Here is a 24,673-nt window from a genome sequence, read left to right as displayed (position 1 = left end):
CTGGCAGCACTGCTATTGCAGCCAACTTAAAATTGGAGATTTCGGGCTACCATGTTTGAGTTTTACTGCGAAACTTTTTGGTATTTGTAGTCGTCTATAAAATTGGAACACTCTAAAAATCCAAAAATCACTCCATTCCTTATTCAACAGCGGGATTTTGTGTATAAAAGGAAGATAGAAAATATAAACAAAAACAGTGTTTTAACCAGCAATCAAATTTTAAATTAAAGTATACAAATATGTCACAAATGGATATATCGCATGTGCAAATGGTGCGGTCTGCGAAAGGCATTGATATGTTATGTGTCGATAATTTCTTATATCATTTTGTGGACAGAGGAAATAAAAGATGCCGGTGGGTATGCAATAGGTTGAAAAATAAATACCAGCCGTGCCGTTCAAGAATAGCCACTGTTATAATTGAAGGTGATGAGTCTCAGCATAAAGTAGTGCGAGTAACAAACGAACATACGCATGAACGCTGTTCTGAAAAAGAAATTTCTAAAGTAGTTGAACGAAAGCTCCGCGCAGATTTGGCTGGTAAGCCGTGCACTTTGAAAAGCAAACGTATAAAGCACAAACATTTATCGGATGAGGAAACTAACGCCAGTAAGCAAAGATGGAATGACGGTTCGGAATCTGATGAGTGGCCAGCAGATGATGAAGACATATTTCCCAAAGAAATCAATAAAAATGAAAAAGTTGTTGAAGCGAGTTCTGAAAACGATGACATCTCTAGGAATGAAGGAAATATCTTCAGTTTCGAAGTACATACTAATTCTATATACATATGTATATTGTTTACGTTTTATTTTATAACCATTCGTATAATAATTGCAAAACCATTAGTTGAATTAATGTTGGGTGTTTCTAAACCTAAAGTAGTTATGTAAATTTCAAACAACCAAATGTCATGTATTTAAAAAATGTATTTGATTGTTTTTTTTTTGTTATTTCTTTAACATATGATTTTATCATGCCTTAATGAACTTATCCCATTGATATGGTTTTCTGCTTTCTAGAAACAAAAGTTATACATGCTCAAAACTGCGCTTGGACGCCAGATGATATCAGTAGACGGTTTTCTTTATCGTTTAGAATCTAAGTCTATTACATCGAATACTCATCGCTGGGAGTGTATAAAGCAAGATCCTGCGTGTAAAATACGTATTCTTACGGAGTGTTTATCGAATAACACTCACCGCTTAAAAGATCGACAGGTTGTGAATCATAGTCATAACGGCTATACACCTTTGAAACTGACGAAACTACTCCTTAAAAACAACATAAGTGTACTAACTGGAAGTGGCGAAAATGCAGCTTTCAAATCAATGAAAGATTTAGAAAACTTAAAAAATTACTCTCCAAAGCATGGTACACCATCAATTAAACCACCAAAAAAACGTATAATTGAAAGTTTTAACGCTAAAACATCGACGGAAGAAACCACGAACAATGGCCAAGAAAAAGCCAAACGATTTCGAACAAAAGCGCAGCCTGTGACTTATACATATTCAGAAGATCCGCTTGCGGCTTTATCAACTAACACGAAACATGACTTGGATAAAGCAAAATTCACGTTTTTACCCTCAGCTAAGGGACATAAAGTTCTTTGCCTTGATAATTACATTTATCATTTGGATACTCGAAGCCCGCGCAATGGCCGGGCATATTGGACATGTCTTCTACGTCGAGATAAATTTTACAAATGTAATGCCCGTGTAACGACAGAAATGACACATAAAGGTCCGATTATAGTTCGAGTGTCCGGGACTCATTTACATTCCAATCATTCACAAGATATTAAGCGGCGCTTGTGTAAAAGTTTTGTTGTGCAAAACGCAGAGAAAGCCGGCTTGAAAACTGAAAATATACTAAACGAATCAGGAAATGGATTAAATAAAGAATTTAAAGAGATTGTGGAAAGGTCGAAAGAAACCATTGAACGTCGAATTGGATATTTGAGTAAGCAAGGCAGTAACTCAGAAAAAGAAGTAAAGTCGAAAAGGTAATTATAATAGTGTTTCAAGGCAATGTTGGGTTTTAACTTATATTTGTTTTATCTAATTTCATAATACAAGTTTAACAGCAATGGATTTGTGCGAGAACACTGTTTCCAGTTTTTCCAGTGCTCTAGACTCAGATGACGATCATCTAGATAGTTCTTCTGTCTTACCAAACAAATTGGAGGAAATGCGTGAGAACGCTAAAATATCTGATGTTTGTGATACTGAAACAATGACAAATCCGGATGACTTACAAAAGCAAGAAATTGTCTATAATGTTACATACCAAGATTTGGTTGAAGAAATGACTGAAGGAGATGAAATGGAAGTTGAATATTTAGACATAAATACATATTCAAATGATGACCATTTAGAAACAAGTTCATTAAAAAACGCGGATTGTTTGGACGTATCGACAAATCAAAAAGCTCTATTAGATACAAATTTAACAATCGATACAGAAATGGATGTGAGCAATGTGTCAACTTTGCGTTCTGCCAAAGGCGGCGAATTGTTATGTGTAGATGGTTATATTTACCATTTGAGGAGTACGCAGAATAATCGTACCTATTGGTCATGCATAAAATGCAAGGATCCGGAACTTAATTGCAAAAGTCGTGTATCTACAATTAATGTGAATAATGAGATACGTGTTTTCCGTACCACTAACCGTCATACTCACCCGGTAATTGAGTCAGATATTAAACGCCGTTTATTCAACGAAATAAAAAATGAGAAAAATCATGCGGAAAAAATATTTGGACCATCAATAGATGCTCTAAATGTGAAATATACAAAAATATTAGGAAAAGATACAGCGAAAAAGGGATTGGACAACTTCGAGACGGAAATCGATGATGCCATAGGGTAAGTAACGCATCAAAAATTTTTAATTTTTTATATTTTATTCTATCTTTTTGGCAAGAATTTAAATATTCATTTTATTCCATGTGGCAGAAAATATTTCTAATAATTCTAGACACATATAAAACATTAGCGGGTAGAAGATTGTATGAAACCCACTTTTTATAACAGAAAAATATAGTTTTGATATATTAGTACGCTTAGATATTGTTATAACTTTAGCAAAGAACAGAAATGGAACTCACTAATACACAGTAACTTGGTTTTGTTATACTTCTAATTTTTTAAGTTCTGGTCATAAAATCTATAGCAGTCTTTTGTTGATTTGCTCAATGCATTTCCTTTTCTGATTTAATCGATGATTCAACTAATATATATTATATATATATGTATATACCATAATGACAGCTTAATCGATTTATAAAGTAATTACTCAAATGAATTGCAGTTTTGCAAATGTCTACAACAATAATAACTATGTACATTGAAGTGCATAGCAATTAAATTACAAATTGTTTAAACTTAAATGTATGTATATATGTTCTCAATATGTACATTGATATTTGTATGCATATATGTACATACTAGGGCTCTTAAAATTATTCGATTAACATGAAAACCGATTATTTGAATATCCGGTTTGTAACCGTTCGTACGAATAATAACCGGTTAGCACTATTCGGTTAGTCGCAATGTTCCGACTATTCGAATAGTCGTTCTACTGCGGTTATTCGAATAGTTATACTGTCACTATTCGAATAAATGAAAATTGTTTGCAGTCTAAGAGCCTTTGATTTTCCAGATATATGTCTGTATTTTCCAGATATATACAATGTGCGGTATAAATCGGTTGAGAAGTGTTCGGGCAGAAGGGCACGAGCAAAACCGACCACTGACCGACCCAAAAAACCGGTTTTTCACAGAAAACCGACTACCCACTCGTCGAAGTTTTGCCCCAAAGCCCCACCCACCGACCGCCCAAACTGTCACGAGTGTGTCCCAAAAAAACCGGTTCCAAAAAAGTAACCGGTTACTGCAGTACTAGGCATATGCGGAAAAACCGAAAAAATTCGGCAGCAAGTGGGTAGGGGTATAGAATAGCGAACTCAAGAAACATACCACGCAGTGTTGTATCAGTCATATTTTAATTTTGCATGTGAAACAACAACAGTTTTGGTATGACAGTCATAAAAAAGCGAGTTTTTTGTTAGTTTTAATGTTTCACTTTTTTCAATAAAAATGAGAAAATTAATGAACTTGCACTATTCGAATAGTCGACAACGAACGGTTAACCGAATAGTCGAAAATAAGCGGTTAATCGAATAGTCTATGACTGACGACTATCCGAATAGTGCAAACCGAATATTATTATTCGAATACCAAGAGCTCTAGTACATACATATGTATACATTTTGCACATTAATTTCAAATTTTCATTACTTCAATATTATAAACATAGCTGAGAATGCTTACAGTTGTCTCTTCTGGGTTTATCTAAAATCATATGCGTCACATTGGTCTTATACGATGTGCATATATTCAACTAAAAACTTTAAAGCTACCTTAAGCTTTTTTTATTAAAATTCAGTCTTCAACTTCTAATAACTTTTCGTTCACTAGAGCGATACAGTTGGCTATTAGCTTTACTTAAAACAGGTTTATATTCGGTATTTATCTGTGTGCTCGAACGGTATGTAAATATGTGGTACAAAAATGTCTTTCGCTTTTAAGAAATTGATAGTTGTTTTATCGAAAGATGTTGCATATTATTGCCAATATTTTTTAGAAGTTAGCATTTTATTATTGGTAGTCCATAAAATATGAATTAAATACAGTAGGCACAAAGAGTAATTCACTTGTTTTTTGGTATATAATAGTGTGGTGCAGCAACAATTTTGCAAAACAAGTGTAACGTGTTACAGCTTCCAAATTGATGAAAGTAATCTCAAACCAGTCAAATTAATGTATTCTAGTTTGTTAATAAATTCAGTAATATAATTAAAATCTAACTGATTATAAATATTATTTAAGTATGACGATGAAATTGTATGCCGTGTCCGATGGCCCCCCATCACTATCAGTTCGCATGGTTCTTAAGGCTCTCAACATACCTTACGAACTGGTTAATATCGACTTTATCGCCGGAGAACATATGACAGAGGATTATGCCAAAGTAGTATAAATAATTTTAACTATATTCTTATTTGAAGGTATATTAATATTAATATTATTATTGCAGATGAATCCGCAAAAAGAAATTCCCGTGCTTGATGATGACGGTTTTTATTTACCCGAGAGCATTGCTATAATGCAGTATCTTTGTGATAAATATGCTCCAAATAATAATCTATATCCGAGAGATGCAAACAAGCGAGCTATTGTGAACCACAGGCTCTGCTTCAATATGGGTTTTTACTATGCCGCCATTTCAGCTCATAGTATGGCGCCAATATTTTTCGATTACCAACGCACCGATATGAGCCTTAAGAAAGTTAATAATGCTTTAAGTGTTTTTGAAACATATTTGCGAGATGGCGCCACGAAGTATGCCGCCGCAGATTTTTTGACAATTGCTGATTTGGGCTTAGTGTCAGCTACTATGTGCCTAGAAGCAATCAACTTTGATTTTTCACCTTACCCATTGGTACAGAAATGGTACGAAACATTTAAATTGGAAAAACCTGAATTGTGGGAAATCGCAAATGGTGGAATGCAGGAAATTGCTGAATTCGAGAAAAACCCTCCAGACTTATCTCACATGAAACATCCATTTCATCCAACACGCAAATTAAAAGAATAAATTTGGATAATTGGATTACGAAAACAAACACTCGTCGCTTTCTATATTGAAAACATCAGCAATTATCTTAAAAAGGTTTAATTTTTTCAATGTTATTTTTATCAATTCTAGTAAAAATTAAAATGTATACAAAATATAATATTTATCGAGATATCTCTTGAAATTGTTAAGCACTCTCTATAATTTTCACAAATATAACCATTTATTTTACTTTCAAAAACAAAAGGTTAAAGTGTGGTAAATAATTATATAATATTAATTGTGAAGTAATATATTAATAAACTGTTCAGAATCTTATATATTTAAGGTCGCAGCATTACGTAAAACATAATCCTTAAACTAAAAACTTTGATAGCAACATTTTACTTTTTTTTTGCCACATTCAAACAAAGCACAACTCTTCAAAAATTAAGCTAAGTTATTTCGTTCGGGGAATATACATATATTTATGCATTATGCGTGAAAATTACTCCATTTGTTGGCTACCTTTAAAAGGCAAGCCATAAATAGAAGCAAATGTAAACGATAAGGAGATGCTGTAGATTAGGAATTAGAAAAAACCTATTGTTCAAAACTGACTTGGTCGTCCGACGATGACAATGTAGTTAGCAAAAACTTTTTTCAAGCTTTTAAGAATTTTTCTGATATTTGATTATAAGTTTGATACCTAAGGGAAACGACTATAAAAGCTAAGTTACTGTTTTTTACGATTAGAAAGATAGTAAACATCAATATATCAGAAAATTGCTGTCAAATGTACTGAATTTACCTGAAGTCCTCAATTAAACTTCCAATTGCCTCCGAAAGCTTCCGATACGTTCGTCCCCATGATGAATCTTGTGTCACATCACCCAACAACGCTTTAGGATCTGGGTCCAAATAGTTGTCAAGCTGTTTACGTGCTGTTTTGCTGAGCAAATCCATTTTACTTAATATATTTACATGCGGCATTTCTAAGTTGGCCATTACACTAAGAGCGGCCATTGTGCCAGACAGAAATTTAGCTCCGTCCACCATGAATTGCGAGTCGACTAGGAAAACCGTACAAATACGGAAATTCCAAGATTCTAACAATTGTACTAACTGTTTACCCATTGTTAGGTGAGTAAAAAGTTCTATTTGCCCTGGCATATCAAATAGTATGTAATCATCATCAGGTTCTCCGCCAATTTCATTGTCGGAATCATCTGCACCACATAGTTGGGCTTTCAACCAATCTTGATTCTGTATTAAGTATTCCAAGCAAAATACTAAGCCGCCATTTGGACCATAATGAAGCTCTTCATCTTCCATCGCATCGTCCAATTGAATTAGGTCCCGAATATCCACTAATGGATGGTAATCAAAATGTTCTGCCGCTGGATCCAAGTTAACCACTTCAATTACACGTTTGGAATCCTGAGCATGCCGCTGCATATATGTGCAGTAAGTCGACTACTTATTCATAGGAAATTGTTATTTAATTTTAATTAATTTACATTTTTTTTAATTCTCTTACTTTACCACTACCAGCTGGACCAATGACAACTTGAGCGTACCGCATTTTGCTATCAACTATACATAGCTTTTGTAAAACTTTAAATTATTAAGATTATGTTCGTTTACAATAGTGTGACAATATAACAACAAATAAACAAATATCGAAATTAGTGATGTGCGTTTGGTAAATCTATGTTCTAATAGATCTTCGAATCGAAATATAATTTATTTTTCTCAATAGGCTTTGTTTGTTAAGAAATAAACATAGAAACGAATCAAGAAAACACGTTTGTAATTTTTACGATAATAGAGACGACATTTGTAAGACGGATTTTTATTCTTGAGAAGTATGGCAAGGTGCAATATTCTAGAAAAAGAAAATAATAAAAGCATATTAAATGTCAAACTCACACTGAGTTAAAAGGAATAATTAATACAAAACGAGTGTTATTGCAAACATCTTTAGTTTTTGGATAAATTCATGCGAAAGCTAAAATAAATTGTTGTACGAAAAATATGAAGTAAGTAATATACATAAGTAATATAATATAAAAATAAATATGTACATACATTTCCATATGACAGCGGAGCTGAAACAGACTTCACCGCAACAGCAACACCAACAATTCAACAACAAATTTTCAGCACTCCATCATGCCAGCAACCAATGCCAACACTTCCTCATTTGATGCCAACTCCTTCGCCAACGCCGTGGAATCTTGACACAATGCCTTGGAAATTAGCTAGCACAAATTTAGGGCAAGACGGCGTAATGCAATTCAGTGCTCAAGTCAACGAGGAAATACACAACCGAGCAGTTCTCCATCAAAAACGTAAATCGGACGTAGAGAGTCTATTGTAAGTTGGAATCGTATGTTAATATTTTTAGTTAATAGAGAAACTTGAAAATATTCTTAATTACTTCCAGACCAGTCAAGCAATTTATTTCTGAAGAAAAAATTACTGCGCATTTCAATGGATTACACATCTCTAGTGATTATATTCAAACCAATTCGAACACATGTAGCAAATCTATGTTCGGTGATGATACACCCAGTACCAGTACGGGTAAATGTTTTACTAATCTCACATACAATGACTATAAATTAACAGCTAAGGAATTAGAAGAAAAATTGCGTAATGCGAACAGAATAACTTTGTGTGAGCAGTTGAAAAAATTTCATCAACAAGAACGTAAAACCACTTTTCTACCAGAAGCGCTTTTCAATAGAATCGAAAAACCATGTACCGCTTTGGTGCTTTGGCAACCGCCGCCGGTGTTAGAATTGTTACATCGTAAGAAAGAAAATGAATTGACACCCAATAGTAGTGATAGTACAAGTGCTGATAGTTTTGGGACAGCTGACACCATAGATGAGGATGACGAATTATTTGATCACGAACCTGAGCTGGAGGATTTTGATGACTATGTCGACAATAATAACACATGTCGTTTAGATTTCAACAACATGAAAGCCAATCATATGGATGAGGATTTGTAGTTTACGTATTATCGAGATATCCAACAAAGCTTAGATGTTGATAAAAATCTGATTGCTAATATAATATATATTTTTAAGAACGAGTCGTGAAACAAAGTTTGCAAAACTATTTTGGAACTGAAAAATAATTATGATAGTATATATAGTTTTTTTATAATAATGCATGGATAGTATGAATGAGCCAATGTATGCAAACGAGCCTTTTAACCGTAATTAATTTGACTAAGCATATTTTTACTAACTATACAAATGTAAGTCAGTAATATTGCTCAAAATAATTTATTAATTGTTACAATATGTACAAATGCATTGATTGGCTTCAAATGTTACGTAAATACGACTCTATCGACGTTTCTACATTTGCAAACAATAAATTATTATTATTTTAATTTGGTATAAAAACATAATAAATATAGTATGTATGTTCAAAGATATTCCATGCTGTTTTATGTCTATTTTAATTGATATATTATTGAATCTACAAAACATGCCATAATTTCTCTACCGATTCATCATATTTATAACATTGGTGGAAAACGAAAACTTCTACTGTAATTTGTTTATAATCGTCTTTTAAAATTCATTCAGTGTTTTAACTTGTTGCAAGATTTTGAAAAGCACTGGAATGTCTTAAAAATCCCTTCAGCGAGATTTCAGTTATAAGTTCTTTGAAGCAACACTGTACGAAAATGATAAAGCGAAAATATATAAATGGGGATTAAATATGGTGCAAATGTTGATATGGTGGAGCAAAGTGGTGACGGAGAATATCGTTGATGGAGACAAGTTCCGTTTTCATTAGTTTCGTTGCAATCGTAAGGTGTGGACGTGTAGAATTTAATTGCTGTGCAGCAATACATTTTCCAGCAGAAAATATCGGACCGTGCGATAGAATTTCTTGTCAACTGCGCGTCTCGCGAGATTTACATCAATTCAAAAAGTGAATAATTAACGAAATGAAAATATACCGTATGCTAAGTTTAAACTAAAATACTAATTAAGACTTGTAACAACAATGTTTTTATATACAAATTTAATATGTATATGCAGTAGTGAATAACAAAAATAAGTATATAAATATGGAGAAGTGATTTGTGCGAATCTAAGAGATTACCATAATAAGCAACCATCATAAGTATGAAATAATAAATACATAAGTAATAACATGCATGTATATATGTAAATATGTGCATTACACAAGGGAAAATGAAAAAATAAAATAATAGACAATCAAAGCAAAATTATTGGTAATGAGCTGTAATAAGAATTCTTTAACACAATATACATATGTACATATGTATGTGTCACATTCGCTTAATAAGAAATCACAGAATTGAATAAAAAATAAATGCAATAAAATAATGAAACTGAAAATGATAGTGAAATATTAAAACAGTTAGACACGATGATATTAGTACGTAAGTTCGGGGGTAAATGAGAATGATTACTAAAAACTGCACTAAACAACGTTATATGTGTTAAAAGTGAGCAAAATTTACAAGCATTATTATGATTTTAAATTAGTATCTCGAGACGGTGACCGGTTAATCACATGAAAAATAACTATATATGTTTGCATGGATGTGTGGTGGTAAAGTCGACTTCCAAAATGTGTGGAAACTATTAAATTTTATATAGCTAATTTTAATGCTAGGGGCAACATATAGCAAATTGAACTGTTCTTTTATGATTTACAAACAACACGCTTTTAACAATTATAAAGAATTTTTCATAAAACTGATATAAATGCGGAAACAGCTGGGCGCAGAAAGTAGTACTGGACTTGCAGTCTGACAGGAACAAATTGAATTATTAACGTGGTCTTGAGTTAAATTTATCGTTCATAAAGATGAAAGTACCTAAAGCTAAATCTACATAACTTTGTTATAAAATCGAACAACTCCATACTGCGCGTTTGAATGCGTTGACCCTAGTAGGGTACGGCTACCGAAACTTCAAACAATTGAAAGAATTAGAGCTAAACTACATAGCTCGCGAATGCGAATGCGAACGTTTGACAGTTGAGTTGAATACACATGTTCTTATGAGATGAGCTACATAGCTTTCGCATGTTTTCGCAACCAAATCTCCGAAATTCGAACTCGGACTCGAAGACGCACAGAAGTTGAAAATTTTAAACTTTCATGCGCTAACACAGCAACCTTCACATTCTTGAGAATAGCAACCAATATTATGTTACTTACTATCTTGCGTGTTTTATTTATTAAAGCCCGTTTTCTTCGCTAAAATATAAGTATTTTGTGAAATATAATATTAATTATTTTATTAATAATATATTCATCAAATATTTAAAGTAATTTTTAAAGATAAGGTGTGATGAAGTTTTAATAAACTAGGTAGACAGTTTAAATTTTCTTTTCTTTGCTTAATTCAAGGTATTTATGAAAAATCACTAAAAATTGAATATCTTTGTCCATGTTAATTAGTTCGTTTTCAAACTCGCAAATAAAAATTGAGTATGTGTATCACCTTGTACACAGCTGTCAACGCATTCAAAAGCGCATTTATGTAGTTGCTCGAAATAAACGCAGTCGAGCGCATTCTTTCGATTTCGCATTCGCATTCGCGAGCTATGTCGTTTCAGCTTTAGCATGAAAACTAACACACATACACCTTGCAACCCATCAACCTTATGTGTAAGAAAGAAACGTGTAAACACGTACACAAGAGTTTCGGATAGTTTTATAAATTCTGCCTTAAGAAACTCATCAAAACTTTCATAGAAATATCTTCTAGTTATGACTTGTACCTATCTATCCTATCTATGTAGTTATGACTTGTACCTAGTATAAACTATCACCGTGGTATAAACTTTAAAGCTGAAGCTACATAACTCGCGTAAGAGTAACATTGCACTTGACTCCATAGTGCGGGTTTGAATGCGTTGACAGCTGTGATTCAAAGAGATACACATACACAATTTAACTTTATGAGTTTCATAACGAACTAAATTAAAGGGACCACGGAATACATTTCTACATAATAAGAGCATATTATATGTTATTACTGACCTCACTGGAGATCAATAAGTTAATAAATTTGCTTATTATTTAACAAAATAGTTTGCAATAAAAATTGAAAGCAAACCTTAGAACTTGAATTTTGTACCGTTTTTTTACCTATCGAAATTAGTTTGCTTTTATTTCGCATATTTATATTATATGAAACAGTTATTACAAAATTAAAATATTAGTATTATTATTTGATAAAAATGTGACAAATTAAAGTGAAAAACAATTTGATAATTCTCCACTGAAATGTGCAATATATTACAAAGGGAAAACCAAAGTGTATTCAACACTTGAATACACTTTGGGGAAAACGTGGAATGTCGGCAACACTACTTACATCGAAAACGGGTAAAATTTATGCGAATAATAAAATAAAAAAGAACGAAGAGCGAGATAAGTACATTGAGATACTTACCAAACTTGCACCAAAGATGACATGATACGAAACTCTTTATTCTGAGAGAGCGCTGTAAAAATCCACATTTTTTATAACATTTGACAATGATCCCGCTATGTAAAAAAATAAATTGGGCATTTTAGAAATAACTTTTGGGTATTTTAACTTTTAGATATTATTTTTAAATGCTCTGTTCCCTATTAGACCTATATCATATATATACTAACTTGAATATATTTATATACTAATTATAAATAATTAAGAAAATAAAAACATGATTTTTTATAAATTCATGCAACAAAATATATTAATTTATTAACATAAAATATATAATATATTAAATATAATGATGTCACTTGATATATTAGATATCATTTGTAACAAATAATAGCAAAAATAATAGTTTCACACAGTTTAATATTATCAGTGTATTTCCCTAAAATTATATTTCGCACTGATTTTGTCATATACTTTTATCGGTATTACTTCTGGCATCCCGCCTTTTCTGTCAAAAATTCCTTCAACTCGCATTGCTACCAACTTAAAATGAGAGATCAGGGAATTCGGTTTGAGGAAAAATGAGAGAGTTTCGTATCATGTCATCTTTGCTTGCACGTTTAGTATTTTGCGGTTCGCTTACCTTGCACGTTGGTAAAATATTAGTGTTAATACAGAACGGTGAAACTACATAATTGTTCCACGAGATGAGCAAACGTCATTTAATATCAATACAAGGCAGAGCTTAAAAAAATTACAAAAAAAAAAAAAAATTGTGGTTGCATATCATTTACATACATTTTGTCTATTTGAAAAGTTAGTTTTATTCTAAATGAAAAAAAATGAGTTATTGTGTAGTGTTAAACTAATTTAATATATTTTTCAGTTAACAAAAAACAATAGAAAACGTTATTTGTGAGTGTGTAATCTGAATATAGCTAAAAAATTACGGAGGCGATGTCCGAAACGGGGTCGCCGGGCAAAACACAGAAAGGTGGACAGCAGCAGCGTCGCCAATTAGTAAGTATAGAATTTTTTCAAAATAAAAATGTAATTTGCAACCAAATTATACAAAGTGCATTCAGTATAATTGTCAAGTTTTTTAAATATTGTTTTGTTTAAAACACAAAGCAATATTTTCAATGTATAAAATGAATCGTTTCCGTGGTTGTTTTAGTTGCAGAGTCTAGCAGGAGCGTTGCCCGAAATAGCTGGCTGCATTGACAGGCCAAAAAGTCGTGTGATAATGGCGCTTACGCTCGCTAAAGTGAGAAACATAGCTCGGCAAATACAAGTGGTGTTGTGAGACATTAACGAGTCAACTCTCAACACAACCCTCCAAATCCCCTATTATATTTATACAAACGTAGATATGTATTTTGTTCATAGGGTGGAGGTGAACTCATTGAAACTATGTACATAATTTGCCGATAACAAATTTTTATTAGATAAAAAACATATGGTCTAAATCAAAAGTGCACATCTACTTATTGAGAAAAAACAACCAGCCGGTTAAAATTATAGCTTTGCTACATTTCTGCATTATTATTTTTATTTCAATCTGCAACAATAACTACAGATGACACTGGTAAATCAAATGTACTTCAAGGTGTTTAACATGAAATTAGTGATTTTCGTTGATTAACAAAGAAAATTGTGTGAAAATGTGAGGCACGCTAATGCACAATACACATCCATTTCAATATGTACATACATATGTACATATAAATCCATCACATGTGTGTATTTGTGAACATATTCCTATAAATATGTGTATGTATATATATATAATTGATTCTGGTGTTCATATACTTGATCGAGCGTTATAAATTCGTTGCTGTACACGTAAGAGCGCACGCAGTAAATAAATGCGGCCTACAGGCCGCATGGTCTATCTGTACACTATTCACGGAACAAATTGTGAACAATTATACCAACGCGGAGATACTCAAAACAACTGACGCTGCTCAACAATTTTCGCACGCTTAAAAAGAACCGGAGTATGCGGGTGCTGCCGTATATATAACCACATATCTACCTATTTATATTCGCTTAAACCACTCAAAGTTGCACAGATACAAAATGTAAATACTCAATTTAAGCTATGTATGGGTAAAGCCTATCAAACGATGACTGTCACCAGTGGTCTCTCAGAGAATATTTGTACTCTTCTCGAGTTACTCTCTTATACTCGGATAACTCTGCTATGATGATTTTTATATTTTCTCATTCTGAGATAACTCTTCTTTTATAATTTCTTGTATTTTTATGTAGCTTAACTTACATTAGCTTATTTAAATTTTATTTGTCGGTTGTGTAGTTTTGTTTACTGATATATTTACCATATTCGAAACAGTTAATGAAAATGATTCCATGTGAATCACATGCTGTTGTACATACATTCGTGTAGTTTTGACAACTGTGTTACCGAGCAACAAATATTCAACGATCTGGCGATTGTTCTTTGAAATACGAACACGTTTTATTTAACGGTATTTAAAAAACGCCCCTCTGTATACAAATTAAAGTTGTTAACAATTCATTGATACTTTAGTACGATTGTTCACGTGCCCCGTACCACCATACCATTAAAGCCGAGAGGAAGTCGAATTCAGTCAGTTTTTTTTATTATAAATTTGTATTCTACTTTCGATCTCGAAATCACACATTACCTAATTCTGTTTATTTGCCGTTCTAAGGTTTGTTTATATGTGCATACATAAGTATATACAGTGCTCAAACTGTCTTATGCGCAAAGAACTTAAACAATGCTATACGTATAATAAAAATATAAGTATATAAAAACGAATAAAACAAATGCCGCCAAACAACCTTATCAAGGTACCAGTATATTGAAGAGACTTGCAACAGAGTAAAATAACTATCTCCGATTACCGTGGGTAATCGAAATCCTGTTTAAGGAACATACATATGTATGTATGTATATATAATATGTGCAAGCAGTCGCTTTCAAACTAGCAGTAGTAGTTGTAGAAAAGTTCGGATAACTTTTTTGTTATTCAAAATAAATGCAAGGACATTAAATTTCTGTTAATTATTTTGTTTTTTTTTTTTATAGAAAATTAAAATGATACGAGAGGATGAATAATTATATCTTTTCATGTTTAAATGGTTAAATATCGAGAATTTTCAAGCGAATACTAACTATTAATAACCTTACGCATAATCAACTAGATTTGTTTTGTAGCTTTATTTATCAGTAACTTTTATTTAAATTTAACATACCCAGGAATAGTAATAATGAATTGAAACCAATGTGAAAAACTGTTGCTTTACTATTATTTTGACTGCAGTTGTACATACTCACATTTGTAGTTCTTTGTACAGAAGGTGAAGGGCATGAACTTATTTCCTATTACACTTTTCCAAAAAATACGCTTGCCAAATAGCAAACACCACAGTTGATGTTGTGGTTATCATTATATGTATGTACATACATATACATGTACGCACATCCGAGATTGTAGTTGTTTTGAGTATTATTGAAGGTCGCTTCTGGTGCTCGCGTACTCTTAGTCACAGACGAATTTCCTAAATGTCCTGTTTGAATTCGCTTGTTTGATGTGTAATGGTGACTGTTATGGTTAGCGGACCACAGTGCATTGTAAATATTCTTCGAGCACAATTGAGTATTACGGGTATTCTGGGTCCAATTTTTAGATTAACGCCTGCGCAGATATGCTCCCATTCCTAATAAAACCACAGATTCAAAAAAAACTCGTATTGTAATTTAAAAGCTTGCTGTGGAAATGCACTCAATATACATATAATCTATAAGCTCTGCGCACGGCTTGGCCGGCCACTGTAAACTCAAATATTGCTATAGCCCGGTGGCTACTGGAAATATGAGTGTTTTCGCTACCAACTCGCTTCTGTTGTTATTTACTGTGCTTATTATGGCCGTTAGGTAAATCTCTATCTGTTAGACTATCATATACGTATGTACATATATATATGTATATAAGCACGTGTGCATATTTCCGTTTACTTCACCAGCTAAATTAGTGATTGTTGACAAAAAGCAAACCAGCTTACCCCACCTGCTACTTGCCGCTGTGGTATTCTTGTGTCTCTTCACTCTAACGACTTTTCTCTAAGTTCAAGCAAAATTTGGTTATTGCAATTACATCACAAACCTGCCGGCTATGTCATCGAGCAATATGATAGTAGATATCACTCCAGTGACAACATAAACACAATTAACATGTACAATATGCACTTATAAATATGGACAATTTATTATGTTTTTTCAATTAAGAAAGTTTAAAGAAATTAAAATAAAAACAAGTAAGGAAGGGCTAAGTTCGGGTGTAACCGAACATTTTATACTCTCGCAATTTATTTATTTAACTTTATTTATATTATATAATACACAATTTGACCCACATATTCGTCATATATATTGTATAAAGTCCATTGAAAGTTGGAAACCATAATATTAGGTTAGAAGCACCGAGGTCCTCGTGTTCGATATATGGGGCCTTAAAAACCTATGGTCCGATTTCGGCGATTTTTAGAATGGGGCTGCCACACTATTAACATAGTATTTGTGCAAAGTTCTGCACCGATATCTTTACTGGTACTTACTATATATATTGATCGTCTTCAAAGTTCTGGTATATAGGAAGTAGGCGTGGTTGTGAAGCGATTTGGCCAATTTTCGCAACATATCATTGGGATGTAAGGAAACTATTACAAACCAAGCTTCATTGAAATCGGTCGAGTAGTTCCTGAGATATGGTTTTTAACCCATAAGTTTGCGACGCCACGCCCATTTTCCATTTTGTAAAAAAATCTGAGTGCAGCTTCCATCTGCCATTTCATTATGTGAAATTTAGTATTTCTGACGTTTTTCGTTAGTGAGTTAACCCACTTTTAGTAATTTTCAACCTAACTTTTGTATGGGAGGTGGGCGTGGTTATGATCCGATTTCTTTCATTTTTGGACTGTATTAGGAAGTGGCTAAAACAAACGACTGCAGAAATTTGGTTTATATAGCTCTATTGGTTTGCGAGATATGTACAAAAACCTTAGTAGGAGGCGGGGCCACGCCCACTTCCCCAAAAAAATTACATCCAAATATGCCCCTTCATAGTGCGATCCTTCATACCAAATTTTATTTCCATAGCTTTATTTATGGCTTAGTTATGGCACTTTATGTGTTTTCGGTTTTCGCCATTTTGTGGGCGTGGCAGTGGTCCGATTTTGCTCATTTTCGAAAGCAACCTTCCTATGGTGCCAAGAAATAAGTGTGCCAAGTTTCATCAAGATATCTTAATTTTTACTCAAGTTACAGCTTGCACAGACGGACGGACGGACGGACGGACAGACAGACATTCGGATTTGAACTCCACTTTTCACCCTGATCACTTTGGTATATATAACCCTATATCTAACTCGCAGAATCACTCTTGCCAACAGGTGCTACTTTGGACTGAGTAGGCAATTGACAAGTAAAGTCCTCTCTCGACGAACCAAAATCAAACTCTATAAGTCGCTCATTATTCCCGTCCTGATGTATGGCGCTGAAGCGTGGACGATGACAACATCCGATGAGACGACTCTTGGGGGTTTTCGAGAGAAAGGTTTTGCGCAAGATTTATGGTCCTCTAAACATTGGCAACGGCGAATACCGCAGACGATGGAACGATGAGCTGTACGATTTATACGACGACATTGACATAGTTCAGCGAATAAAAAGACAGCGGCCACGCTGGCTAGGTCATGTTGTACGGATGGAAGAAAACACTCCAGCTCTGAAAGTATTCAATGCAGTACCCGCTGGAGGAAGCCGCGGAAGAGGACGACCTCCACTCCGGTGGAAAGACCAAGTGCAAAGTGACCTGGCTTCACTTGGTGTTTCCAGTTGGCGCCAAAAAGCAAAAAGGAGGAATGAGTGGCGCGCTCTGGTGGATTCGGCTATATTCGCTTAAAGCGGTTTCTACGCCAAATATATATATATATATATCTAACTTGTTTAGTTTTGGGTGTTACAAACAATCGTTATGTGAACAAAACTATAATACTCTCTTTAGCAACATTTGTTGCGAGAGAATACATAGAGATTCTTCTCAATTTCTTTTAATTATAATCATACGGCGGTTATACTTCGTTTGTAATTGTAATCGAAGTGATTCCATGCGGGTTTTCATTTGTTTTCGGCGATTTTCAAAAATATAAATAGCGGGAATCTATTCCACAAAAAATCTTAGTAAATTTAGTTACAATTGTTATTATTTTAAGAATTTTAGTGATATTGCTAAGACAACCAAGCTAACTTATAATAAAACCATTCTTGTTACTTTAGCGTGAGCGCAAGCAACGTAAACTGTATCTCGAAGAATGGGCACTCGGAGATGATGATTTGGAGGGAACAAGAGGATTCAGCGTCTCAGAAAAATTGGAATCATCGAAATTCGCACAAACTGGTATGGTTCGCGAGATGCGTGGCAGTGATTTGACCGTGGCGTAAGTTATCCGTCTCTCCTATTTTAAGAACATCATAATGAATAATTCCATATATATTTTAGTTTTCTTCAGCAATATGGCTTTAATATTCCACTATTGTTTCGTGAGAAGACCGGTTTAGGACTGCGAATGCCAGATGCTAATGAATTTACTGTAAACGATGTACGTTTGTGCGTTGGATCACGTCGTATACTGGACGTAATGGATGTGAACACTCAAAAGAACTTACAAATGACAATGAAAGAGTGGCAACAGTATTATGATAATCCACATAAGGATCGACTCCTTAACGTAATTTCGTTAGAGTTTTCTCATACCCGTTTAGACAATTATGTTCAATGTCCCGAAATTGTTCGACAAATTGATTGGGTAGATGTTGTATGGCCGAAAAGTCTCAAAGACTCACAAAAAGAAGGTACAAATGTATTGGGGGAAATGATGTACCCAAAAGTACAAAAGTACTGTCTTATGTCAGTGAAGAATTGTTATACGGATTTTCATATTGATTTCGGCGGTACCTCGGTTTGGTACCATATCTTAAAGGGTAGCAAAGTGTTTTGGCTGATACCACCAACAGAAAAAAATCTACAATTATATGAGAAGTGGGTATTATCCGGCAAGCAGGCGGATGTCTTCTTTGGCGATACAGTAGAAAAGTGTGCTCGAGTATACTTAACGGCTGGGAACACTTTCTTTATACCCACCGGTTGGATACATGCTGTGTACACGCCAACAGACACATTGGTTTTTGGTGGTAACTTTTTACATTCCTTTGGCATAGTTAAACAGCTTAAGACCGCGCAAGTGGAAGATGCAACTAAAGTGCCGCAGAAATTCCGATATCCCTTTTTCACCGAAATGCTGTGGTATGTCCTAGCACGCTACGTATACACTTTACTAGGTAACTCTCACTTAGAGGGTGAATCTTCATTGAGTGAGGAGGAAATGTCCAAACGAAATCATGTGCATCTCACACATTATGAACTTTTCGGTCTGAAGGAGATTGTCATGTATCTATATGATTTGCCACCCCAAAAGAAAAATGTACCAGAACTGGTAAGAGATCCAGTGGCATTGATCAAAGATGTGCGTACGTTGGTAGAGCGACATTGCAAGGACAAGCCTGAACTGGCGATAACGGGTGATTCTGTATTGAAACCCCCCGGTCAGATGCACCCCACGGTTCACGTGTACGATCGTGCGGTCGTGAAGCAGGAAATCAAAGCGGAAATCGCGCGTAAAAATGCTGAAATCATACGTGAACAACAACAGTTAGATGCAGCGAATGCGGCAAATGCAGCAGAAAATCCATCTCACAATCGTGATGTGCAAAATAAAGTAGATACAGGTTCAAATTCGAATGTTATAGCCATTGCAAATGTGACTGATAACGATGGTGTCATTGTAAAGGAATGTAAAAAAGAACCTGTTGAGAATGGTACTCCACTGACCGGTAAGAAATTATTTTTTTTTAATTAGATTTTTCTTCACTCTCGAAGAATGCCATTTATTTTTTTATACTCATACCAAGTGGTTTGTTTGTTTTTGAGACTGCATTAAATTTAAATTTGAAAGTAATGTTGGAAATACTTTTTGTTATTTATATTCTACTAGCTACATTTGTATCACCCACGGACAGTCTCAAGTATCGCCCTCCGAAGAAAATGCACCTCGCAAATGCTGTTGCTGCGGCAGCGCATCAGGCCAACAATACCGTCAGTGTTATCGCCTCTTGTTCAAGTTATTATTCAGCTTCAACAGCAACAACGACTATTTCAACAGGAACAACGACTGTAGCATCCAACCAAACACAAAACAATTTACCAGCACAGCCACTCACCCACAACCCAAATGCTGTTAATACTACCGAAAACTCTTGTCTCTCGCCAAACGATTCAAAGTTGTCACCAAATGTCACCGGCACTGGTCAGCCGCGTCGACGGCGAACGCGGTGTAAAGTCTGCGCCGCTTGTCAGCGTTCCGACTGTGGGGAATGCAGTTTCTGTTTGGATATGGTGAAATTCGGTGGACCTGGACGCGCTAAGCAAACTTGCATGATGCGTCAGTGTCTCTCGCCCATGTTGCCAGTGACAGCACAGTGCTTTGTTTGCCATTTGGATGGTTGGCGTCAAGTACCCGTATCCCCGCAAACTAAGCAGCTGGCATCGCTCGAGGGACCTTCGACGTTGATGGAGTGTTCGGTGTGTTATGAAATTGCGCATCCTGATTGTGCGAGGTCGTTATTGGACGGCACCGAAGATGCCACAGATGCTAAGGGTGTAGTAAATGAAGACCTACCAAACAGTTGGGAATGCCCAAGTTGTTGTCGATCTGGAAAAAATAATGACTATAAGGTAAAATTTATTTTCTCTATATTAAACATTTGTTGTTGTAGTAGTAGTTTTAGAGTGCAGCCAAATTCCAAAATGGAAATTTAATTGCACATTTGTTGAACATTGTTGAAAGATGTGAGTTCGTACTTATTTAATTTGTGATAACACTATGGCGATCGTTTAAATTACGTAATACACATTATGGAAAACCCAATCAACTTTTGCTCACTTAAAGAAGCTTTTTTCGAATGCGCAGTATCCAGAATTAACCCCCTCTCATTGAAAACTCTTTTATTTTTTATGATTTTCAAAATTGGCTATTATCATAATTAAATAAATTAATTATTTTCACATTGTTTTTTAATATAGCCACGCCATTTTCGTGCCCGCCAAAAGTCTTCAGAAGTACGACGAACATCAGTGGGTGGCTCAAATATCATCACAGCCGGTCACGATCACGATAGCAACCAACTGCCACCGCCCATTGGTCAATACAATGACTTCGTTTTCACAAGTGAATCGGAAATGGAATCTTGCGCAGCTAATGTTGTACATTGGAAGCATGTGGCAAAGCGCCATCACCATCAAATTGAGGTGAAAACAGAGCGGAACTATGATACCTCTTCGCCGGGTATCTCGCCTCATGCAACTGGCGATCGCATCAAGAGACGAAAGAGTGACGACGGCTTAAGCTTGTGCAGTAGCATGCAGGACAGTATTGATGCGGGCGCATCCATGGACTGTAATGTCGTCGTTGGAAATGGTGGTATTGTTGGCAGTAGTAATGGTATACAAATGCCACGAAAGAAAAACTCAATACGATCGCAATTGGCTCAACAAATGCTTAACTCTTCAACGAGAGTACTCAAGAAGCCGCATTATGTGGTGCGACCAGCTGGGCATTTATCAACAAGTGGAAACGGTTTGGCAGGTAGTCACATGGGGGGCACAAATTTAGCGCTCGATCCAACATTGCTTAAAATCATCTTTCGCTATTTGCCCCAAGAGACACTAGTCACCTGCTCTTCGGTTTGTAAGGTGTGGTCGAATGTGTCTGTGGATCCTGATCTCTGGAAGACAATGAATTGTGCAGAACACAAATTATCTGCTTCACTGCTGACAGCGATTGTACGCCGACAGCCCGAGCACTTAATACTCGACTGGACACAGATAGCCAAACGGCAATTGGCCTGGGTAATTGCACGTCTGCCAGCTCTTAAGCACCTATCACTACAAAATTGTCCAATTCAGGCAGTCCCGGCTTTGCACACTTGCCTTTGTCCGCCGTTACAAATATTGGATCTGAGTTTTGTGCGTGGCCTCAATGATGCCGCCATCCGTGATATACTGTCACCGCCCAAGGATTCTCGACCTGGTTTAGCAGATTCAAAAACGCGCCTACGTGATCTTAAAACTCTTAAACTAGCCGGAACCGACATAACGGATGTGGCATTGCGGTACATAACGCAGGCGTTACCGAATCTTGTCCACCTAGATCTTTCATCATGTCAGCGCATAACTGATGCCGGTGTGGCACAAATTGGCACATCGCCGACTGCCATTGCGAAATTGGTCGAATTGAATTTGAGCGCTTGTCGATTGGTCTCTGAGTTCTCTTTGGAACATCTTGCAAAATGCGAGCAATTAATTTGGTTGGACTTGCGGCACGTGCCGTTGGTGCCAACGCAGGCGGTGATAAAATTTGCAGCCGAATCTAAACATGATCTCTGCGTGAAGGATATAAAATTGGTGGAGAAGCGGCGACTACAGAAAGCGACACAGCTTGCAACGTCCTCGAGCTTACTTGGAATGGGTTCTGTCAGCAGTTGGAATGACTAAAAATATTAAGTAGAAATAGAACAAAAATAGGTTTTAGAGTTAATAAGTGAAATTAGATTTCGATAAATGAATGAGAATGTATAATATTATTATAAGAGTGTAGTACAAGCAAAATATGTACGCATACAGCAAAGCTGCAAAACTTCTTACCAACCTCTAAAAGTTCTATGCATATTTGTGTAAAACCAAGAGTTAGTAGAGGCAAGCATTAATCTACTATAAATCAAATATTGGTCTCTGCAGTATAGAGTAGATGAGGAACTCATTACGCCAATTATATAATAAAATAATTATGAAAACATGACAAATATTTTATTATTATAGATCACCAAGGTCTAACACCTATCAATTGTATATGAAAGTCGATTTAAAAAATGGAAACATTTTCCGCATACTCTTTTTTTAACTTAATTTACAAATGCAGTTATAATGGCCAAAGTTAGGTTTTGTTACAATAACAATTATTATATTTTCATGTTTTCAACCAGTATTACTTGTATCTCCTTCCTCCAATATCCTCAAATGTAAGCAACAATATATTGCCAAATATCCACAAAATAGAAATTGATAAATTCTTTACATAGCTTTGAGTCCACACTGTATACATACATATGTATATATGTAGCACCTCACAGAAGACATACTATCCCAACTGAGGGGCGCAGCGACTCCCTTACTCCCAGTGCTATTCTGAAATTCATCACGGTCCTGGGCCTAACGGAGTCGTTGAAGACATTGTGAGGCCACAAAACACCACAAGTCACAGTGCATTCTTCTAATTATTATTCTATTCTATTTATGAACATATACGATGCAATAGAGTTTGAAACAAATCTGTAACCAACCTTCAATTAATGCACATTAGCAATATGAACTGTCGTATTTGACATACATAAGTGCACATGTATGCATGTGTGTATATGTTTGAAAAAAAAAATTAGGATATACTGTTCAGAAACATTGCTTTGTAGACATATGCATGTAACTTTAAAACTTTTAATTATAAATATGTAGTAGTGCTATAGCTTTAAGCTTTTATAAAATACAAATATTATTAAGCTAAGGTATAGACGCACATGTATACAGCAAATGTAATCATATGTATGTATGTATATACAAGTAATACAAACATATGTGTGCTTTCTTATAAATGTAAGTAACCCAATGCAATTGAAAAAGATCTGATTACGTTAATTCGATATAGAGTCATTGATAAAGACATCAACTACTTACTCACATTTAAATATATATTCCGATGAATTTTGAAAAGTTAGTCAACGCTTTTAGTTGCGTGATAACATTGTTAATGTCATGGAGTCTGTCGCAAATAATGCTACAGTTAATCCTACACTGAAATATTTCACACATACTTGGCATAATATTTTATAGACACTGAAGAGGTTGTCGGCGAATACACATACTTGATTGATACAAAGAATAAGCAATTGTAAATGTTCACCTGATAGGTTTGAATTCTTTCATTTCATTATCAATTTCCTTGTTCGTACATACATACATATGTATGTACTTGCAAAACATTTCCATTTCAACATTGAAGTGTAATGCTCATTGCAACTCTTACTTATAAATACGATCATTGTGCATACATACATACACATGCACGTATATACATAAATGTACATGTATATTCCACAAGTAAATATATTATTAACGATTTAAGTTACATAAATACGCGCATTCACACAGTTTTAAATATATAAATAGACATATGATAATTTTTGTATAAACACATGTAAATTTCAAGTCTAGTTATAGCACATATTTAACATGTTCGCGTTATAAGCGTGAACAACCGACACATACCTTACACCTTATACAATATGTAAATTACATATATACATACATTTAAAAAGAAATATGTGAAATTATTATCAAAATGTATTGTTTCGCAATAAATAAGGTGCATCTATTCTA

The 24,673-nt window shown here is 34.7% G+C and overlaps 5 protein-coding genes across 11 annotated transcripts in view; 3 read left to right on the top strand and 2 right to left on the bottom strand.

The window, feature by feature from the left end:
* The window catches only part of LOC105221612 (GPN-loop GTPase 3), a 7,935-nt gene extending 463 nt beyond the window's left edge, over positions 1-7,472 (bottom strand). Inside the window, exons 1-2 of the mRNA XM_011198715.3 lie at positions 7,169-7,472; positions 6,440-7,104 (exon numbers count right to left, since the gene is read on the bottom strand). Of these exons, the coding sequence (XP_011197017.1) occupies positions 6,440-7,104; positions 7,169-7,213 (710 nt within the window). The 5' untranslated portion in view covers positions 7,214-7,472. The remainder of the gene's footprint in view (positions 1-6,439; positions 7,105-7,168) is intronic.
* The window catches only part of LOC105221613 (uncharacterized), a 13,310-nt gene extending 3,687 nt beyond the window's left edge, over positions 1-9,623 (top strand). The window contains exons 2-4 of the mRNA XM_011198716.3: positions 7,603-7,670; positions 7,735-8,007; positions 8,078-9,623. Coding sequence (XP_011197018.1) covers positions 7,666-7,670; positions 7,735-8,007; positions 8,078-8,651 — 852 coding nt within the window. The 5' untranslated portion in view covers positions 7,603-7,665 and the 3' untranslated portion in view covers positions 8,652-9,623. The remainder of the gene's footprint in view (positions 1-7,602; positions 7,671-7,734; positions 8,008-8,077) is intronic.
* LOC105221616 (protein Red) overlaps positions 1-24,673 on the bottom strand; it is a 33,379-nt gene that overhangs the window by 463 nt on the left and 8,243 nt on the right. The gene's annotated exons all lie outside the window — the stretch shown is intronic.
* Positions 36-6,638, top strand: Gst1_1 (glutathione S-transferase 1). 3 transcript variants are annotated; one of them, XM_011198714.3, is made up of 5 exons: positions 36-767; positions 1,023-2,008; positions 2,082-2,873; positions 4,902-5,043; positions 5,110-6,638. In XM_011198714.3, the coding sequence occupies exons 1-5, from the start codon at positions 240-242 to the stop codon at positions 5,668-5,670; spliced, it is 3,009 nt and encodes a 1,002-aa protein (XP_011197016.1). In that variant the 5' UTR covers positions 36-239; the 3' UTR covers positions 5,671-6,638. The 3 variants fall into 3 exon arrangements, with proteins under 3 accessions (XP_011197016.1, XP_028893562.1, XP_054082782.1); XM_029037729.2 differs by lacking the exons at positions 36-767; positions 1,023-2,008; positions 2,082-2,873 and adding an exon at positions 4,390-4,560; XM_054226807.1 differs by lacking the exons at positions 36-767; positions 1,023-2,008; positions 2,082-2,873 and adding an exon at positions 4,625-4,809.
* Positions 9,454-24,673, top strand: Kdm2_0 (jmjC domain-containing histone demethylation protein 1). 5 transcript variants are annotated; one of them, XM_011198733.3, is made up of 6 exons: positions 9,454-9,591; positions 12,964-13,097; positions 18,406-18,566; positions 18,629-20,019; positions 20,181-20,920; positions 21,269-24,673. In XM_011198733.3, the coding sequence occupies exons 2-6, from the start codon at positions 13,035-13,037 to the stop codon at positions 22,736-22,738; spliced, it is 3,825 nt and encodes a 1,274-aa protein (XP_011197035.2). In that variant the 5' UTR covers positions 9,454-9,591; positions 12,964-13,034; the 3' UTR covers positions 22,739-24,673. The 5 variants fall into 5 exon arrangements, with proteins under 5 accessions (XP_011197035.2, XP_011197033.2, XP_011197034.2 ...); XM_011198731.3 differs by having other exon boundaries at positions 9,486-9,620; XM_011198732.3 differs by lacking the exon at positions 9,454-9,591 and adding an exon at positions 9,648-9,786.

This window comes from Zeugodacus cucurbitae, chromosome 2, assembly GCF_028554725.1.
Source record: "Zeugodacus cucurbitae isolate PBARC_wt_2022May chromosome 2, idZeuCucr1.2, whole genome shotgun sequence".
In the NCBI taxonomy this organism is placed as follows: domain Eukaryota; kingdom Metazoa; phylum Arthropoda; class Insecta; order Diptera; family Tephritidae; genus Zeugodacus; species Zeugodacus cucurbitae.
This window is presented reverse-complemented; position numbering and strand designations above follow the sequence as displayed.

What these genes read in the sequence shown, in the direction of transcription:
- Kdm2_0 (XM_011198733.3), top strand. Translation starts at nt 13,035, where the DNA reads ATGTCCGAAACGGGGTCGCCGGGCAAAACACAGAAAGGTGGACAGCAG. An exon ending in AGCAGCAGCGTCGCCAATTA is followed by an intron (nt 13,098 to 18,405) that starts GTAAGTATAGAA and finishes TTGTTACTTTAG; the next exon opens with CGTGAGCGCAAGCAACGTAA. An exon ending in GAATGGTACTCCACTGACCG is followed by an intron (nt 20,020 to 20,180) that starts GTAAGAAATTAT and finishes ATATTCTACTAG; the next exon opens with CTACATTTGTATCACCCACG.
- Gst1_1 (XM_011198714.3), top strand. Translation starts at nt 240, where the DNA reads ATGTCACAAATGGATATATCGCATGTGCAAATGGTGCGGTCTGCGAAA. An exon ending in GAAATATCTTCAGTTTCGAA is followed by an intron (nt 768 to 1,022) that starts GTACATACTAAT and finishes TCTGCTTTCTAG; the next exon opens with AAACAAAAGTTATACATGCT. An exon ending in TGACAGAGGATTATGCCAAA is followed by an intron (nt 5,044 to 5,109) that starts GTAGTATAAATA and finishes TTATTATTGCAG; the next exon opens with ATGAATCCGCAAAAAGAAAT.